The sequence below is a fragment of the Vombatus ursinus genome, unplaced genomic scaffold (assembly GCF_900497805.2).
Source record: "Vombatus ursinus unplaced genomic scaffold, bare-nosed wombat genome assembly UNPS02011365.1, whole genome shotgun sequence".
Classification (NCBI taxonomy): Eukaryota; Metazoa; Chordata; class Mammalia; order Diprotodontia; family Vombatidae; genus Vombatus; species Vombatus ursinus.
In genome coordinates this window covers 1-5,415 of record NW_020951143.1, presented here as the reverse complement: position 1 = coordinate 5,415, position 5,415 = coordinate 1, and the positions used below count along the sequence as shown (strand labels likewise).

Genomic DNA, 5,415 nt, shown 5'->3' with positions numbered 1-5,415 from the left:
TGCAGGGGAGATGACCTGGAAGAGAACTGAGGAGTCAAGGGATTGGAGGTCATTGTGTGGACAAAGAGCAGGGTTTTGTAAGGGAAGGCAGAAGAAGTGAAAAGCCAATAGATTATGGTCATGGGGGGGGGTGTTCAGAATTCTTTTAGATGAAAGTGGTACATTTGTGGGTGATGGCAAGATTGAGGGTATGACCATCTTTGTGTGTGGCTCACTTGGTGTGGAGGAATAGCCCATGGGAGAAGAGTAGGTTGAGGAACTGAGTAGTTAAGACATTTGAGAGAATCAGTTGAATGCTGAATTCCCTAGAATAAAGGTAGGAATTAGAGAGCAGAAAAAAATTGTGAGCCAGGTATGAAACTCATTGAGGATGAAAGGGGAATACTTGTAAAGTCCTTCGGGACAGGTATTGTTTCTGCTGGGGGTGTGTGTGTGTGTGTGTGTGTGTGTGTGTGTGTGTGTGTGTGTGTGTGTGTGTGTGTGTGTGTGTGATCAACACTTAGTATCGTGCCTGGCCTATCTGTTATCGTTCGGTCATTTTTCAGTCATGTCTGACCCTTCATGACCCCATTTGGGATTTTCTTGGCAAAGATACTGGAGTGATTTGCCTTTTCCTCCTCCAATAGATCCCTTTTGTCAATCAGAGGTTAAGTGACTTGCCCATGTTCACACAGCCAGTAAGTGTCTGAGGCTGGATTTGAACTCAGATCTTCCTGACTCCAGGACCAGAGCTCTATCCACTGCACCACCAGCTACCTCCAGGCTGCCACACAGAAAGTTCTTAATAACTGCTTGTTGATTGATTTTGGGAGCACAGAATCCCCATCAGCAATTAAGTGGGAATCACAAAGAATTTTTCAATCCTACGTCAGATGTGATCTAGAACCAAACTTAGAATCAGCACCAGCCTGAGGCAGTCAAAAGAACAGACAACCTGGGAACTTTTAGCTGGCTTTTATTGGCTGTCCTTGCTAAGTAAGGTGCCTCATAGCCCTTACTACAGACTAAGGAGCTATCAGCTTGTTCATCAGGCAAGGTGGCACAGTGGGCCTGCAATCAGGAAGACTCAAGTTCAAATCCTACCTCAGATATTTACTAGCTGTGTGACCCTGAGCAAGTCACAACCTCTGTTTGCCTCTGTTTCCTTAATTATACAATGGAGATAATAAGAGGTTCCAATACCCTCAAAGGGGTATTGCAAGGATCAAAAGTGCAAAGCACTAAGCGCAGTACCTGGCACACAGTAAGAGATTGATAAATGCTTGTTTTATTCCTTTCTTCCTGCCTTCTTGTTAGGCAAAAGCTTTCTAAGCAAGCTGGGATACACTCCTAAAGAACTGAACTCCAGAAGATAAAAACAAAGAGAACCATAGTGATCAGTACAGATTCGAACCCAGAACAGAAACAGTAGAACTGGCAGAGAGTGCCCAGTGGTAAATGTTGACACAACATCCATCAGAGAGCAGTATGCTAATATCACCAAAGGACAATCACAGCCCTTTAGATTCAGGGGCATGAGTCACCCTCACCACATGTGTCCCCTACACAAGCAAACTCCACCCACACAGATTCCTGGTGTCACTTCATCTATGTTCACCTCAACACCTATGTCATAACTATTCCATCCATGTATGTTTTCTGGTCACGAATACCTATGTCCACCCAAGAGTTGGGATGAGACCCTTTAAAAGAGTATAATCCATGCATAGTGCTGAGGGGTGAGGAATCTTTTTCGTGTCCCTCCATTTATTGTTTTTATTAAACTGTATCAGTAGAATCTGGTGAACTGTGATTTTTTTGTTTTTTTAAACAATTGGGGTTGAGTGACTTGCCCAGGGTCACACAGCTAGTAAGTGTGTCAAGTGTTTGATCTGAGGCCAGATTTGAACTCAGGTCCTCCTGACTTTAGGGCCAGTGCTCTACCCATTGTGCCACTTAGCTGCCTGTGAACTGTGATTTTGAGGGGTTGTTGACCCACTGAGTGCCTCAAATCTGGGGTAGTTTTTCTGGAGTACTATGTATGAGAGGAGGTAGCCAGGTGCTACATATGGAAAAAACCTTAGATTTCTGAGTCCTACCCAACTCCGGTAATCCTTCACCTACTTCCTCCTGAGTTACCTGGCAAAATGCTCCTGAACTTTTCATATGTGTGTTTGCCCTAGATTAAAGGCTGATCTGAGACTGAGGCTGGGCAATCCATAGCTTCACAGATAAAGGAAACAGAGAGCAAACCAGACAACTAAGTGAGATCCAGAATGAGCGGCTGAAGTTTGGAACTGGTTGGTGCCCACCCTCTGATCTGGGACACCAAGGCAGGTCAAGGGTCCTCAGAGCCAGAAGATTTTCTAGCAGAAAGACCTAGAAAGGAAGGGATCTGGGGGGGGGGGGGGGCAGTGTCCACAGAGGCAGAAGACAAAGGTAAGACCCACAAGATCATAGGGTCACAGATCTCTATAGCTGGAAGGGACCTTAGATTTTATCAAGTACAATGGTGCTCAAACATTTTTTGCTCACACCACAGTATATTTTCCACAAGGAACTGTGGCAGGGATGGCAGAACCATGCATGACTGGTATCCCTTCAATAAGAGGGGATTTTTGTTGACTTCTTTTCATTTCAAAGTTCAACACGTCCAGAGGTTAGTGAGCATATTTAATAGGCAGGTTTGATTTTGTGAATATTATATTTACTGGTCTACATAGTATACTGGGTAAGTACAACTTATATTTAACAGATTTATTTACCAATTTTCTTTTATCTGTAATAACATCTGAAATTTGCAGCACACATAGAAAAATTCACAGCACAGTTGGGTGCCACGGCATACCATTTGAGAACCATCTCCCCTGAATTTCCCACAGATGAAGAATATGAGGGACCAGAGAAGCCCAAGGTCACAGACAGCTTAAGTGGCAAAGCCAAGATTTCAACGCAGATCCTCAGATTCCTAATCTAACACATTTCCACTTCACCCTAATATTAAGAAGAAGAAAAAAAAACCCCAACCTATATGGCGAGAATGGAAGGAGAAGCAAACTGACAGATGAGTCAGAGAATTTGGCCACATGTCCAGAGAGTGAAGATGAATATGCTCAGTCACAGCTCCTCTGGTGGTAGCAGGGAGGTGACCTGGACCCTGCACCTAACTTCCAAAGCTGACCCACGGTTTGTGGCAGTCTGAAGAGATACATCACTTTGGGACAGACCTTGGTGCATTCTTTTATTCAAACCCTCTCTGTCTCAGGGAAAGAAGGGGGGGAGGCCTGAAAGTCCCCACTTCTACTTTCACAACACGGCCTGGTCCTGTTCCCTCTCCAAGCCTCAGGGACCCAGTGGACGTCATCCCAGTGGGAATGGGTCCCACTCATCCCCACCGAGGGCTCACATTTCAAAACACACTCAGCCTGTTTGTACCATTTCCTCCCACCCGCTAGTCGCTCTCTCCCTCTTCTTCTCTCCTCCTCCTCCTCCTCCTTTTCTCCTCCTCCTCCTCCTCCTCCTCTTTCTCCTCCTCCTGTTCATCCTCTCCACATGCCTCATCTTCTGCCGTGGGCTCTGATCTGAACAGGACAGATAAAACTTCCTCTTCCTCCTCTTCTCCCTCCTCCCTGTTGTCCCGTCTAAACAGTACATATAACAGGCAGTACACCAGTATTACAAAAACGAGGACTGTAATCAAGACCTCAAAAAAGGACAAGAGCGACTCCCTGGTTTCCGAGCTGCTGGCATTTTCCCAGCTGGCATTCTCTGGAGCAGGGTCAGCAAAGGGTTCAGGTCCTGGAAAGGGGCCATCTAGAGATTGAAGATGACGGGCGTTACGGCCTCCAGCTGTGATGAAGGTAGGACCCTGCAGTCTAACAGGGGAAGTGTACAAACTAGGAGATAGGTTGTTAGCAAGTAGAGTAGGGGCTGTCTGGGGCCTCTGATATAAGGGAAGTGGCTTAGGAGAAAGGGTTCTAACCTCGAGAGGGGGGCCACTGTCCACACTGCCCCCAAAGCCCTTGGAATCACACGTGGGAGGGGCGTAGCCATCATCACAGTGACAATGCTTGAGGTTGTTGCAGACCCCTCTGCCATGACACATGGCCTCTGGCTCGCAGTCATACTGCAGCACCCGCACGTCAGAGCATGTGCGGTTGAGACAGATCTTCTGGGGGCCACACGAGGTGCCTGCCTTCACGGCCCCTCCGTCAGGGAGATCCACATCCTCAAAGAGGTCCACCCCCCAGCACCACGTGTCTTCCAGGGGGATCTGGATGAGAGTGTGGTGGTTCCTCGTTTGGGGCAACCTCGGGATGTCCTCACACAGCAGCTTCCCACACATGACATCCTCAGGCTCACACTTGACAAACGCCTTGTGTAGCCCTTTCTGGCCACTGCCACAGTTCCCAAACCTGTCCCCCTGGCTGTTCAGATGGTGGTAACAGCTCTGCCGGGCAGCTCTGGAGCCCTTGCCAAACACCTCCACACACTGGCTCTGAAGGCTCCTACACCGCCCCCGGTAGCAGTAACCTCCGCCACGCACGGGGTGCCATCTTGCTTGTAGGTGTCAGGCTGGCACCACATGGAGCTGCCGTTACAGTATTCGGGGAGGTCACACTCATCCACGCTGGGACGACAGGGCGTGGCTGCCTTCAGAAACTTGCACTCTCTGCAGCATGCTCCAAAACCACAGTCTGAGCCCTGACTCATCTGGCACGAGGGCAGGCAGCACGGGTCCTTCACACACTCATGGGGGCTGCCACAGTCACACTCTTCCCCTCCGTCTACTACGTGGTCCCCGCAGAAGGGCTTCCCCACCCGGCCCCTGGGCACCGGCTCGTCATACAGGCAGGACCCTTTGTGCTGGCGCAGGAATTCGTAGAAATCCTTGAAGCTACAGTTGCTGAAACTACTCTCAGAGCTGACAGTTCCAAGCATGATGCAGGAGGGCTGGTCAGGACACACGCAAGACGGGTGGTCATGCCTCATGCCAAGGTTATGGCCCAGCTCGTGGACCATGAGCACTGCAAAGACAGTAGCATCTTCATGACAGAAAGATTCGACTCCTGCTGAAAGCTCAGACACACAGGCCCCATTGAGAAATGCTTCCCCCGTGTACTCTCCTGGATCGTAGCCTACTATGAGATGGGCAACATCGTGCTTTGCCCGACTGACCAGCTCCTCTCCTCTCCAGTGGTTGAAATTCTGCAGCACTTCCCGCAGGTCCCCAGAAATCCCCACCTGGTCCCTCTCCGTCCAGATCTCCAAACCCACCAGGACCACCTGAACGTGGATTCCCTGGCTGTAGGTGTTAACGTGGGCAAGGGTGTCCATCACCATCTGCACTGTCTTGGTCACGTTGCTATTCCACATTTGGAACCGCCTGTTGTCAACCACGACAAACATCTCCACGTACTTGGTGTGGGACCAGAT

General features: G+C 49.1%; 1 protein-coding gene across 1 annotated transcript; it reads right to left on the bottom strand.

The window, feature by feature from the left end:
- Positions 1–2,695: 2,695 nt before the first annotated feature.
- On the bottom strand, positions 2,696–5,412 carry LOC114038620 (disintegrin and metalloproteinase domain-containing protein 1a-like; the record flags this gene model as incomplete). The annotated part of the gene is given in 2 exon segments (XM_027855955.1): positions 2,696–4,521; positions 4,524–5,412. Coding segments are annotated over 2 exon segments (1,980 nt in total), but the record flags the coding sequence as incomplete, so codon positions are not given.
- Between the last annotated feature and the right edge of the window lie 3 nt (positions 5,413–5,415).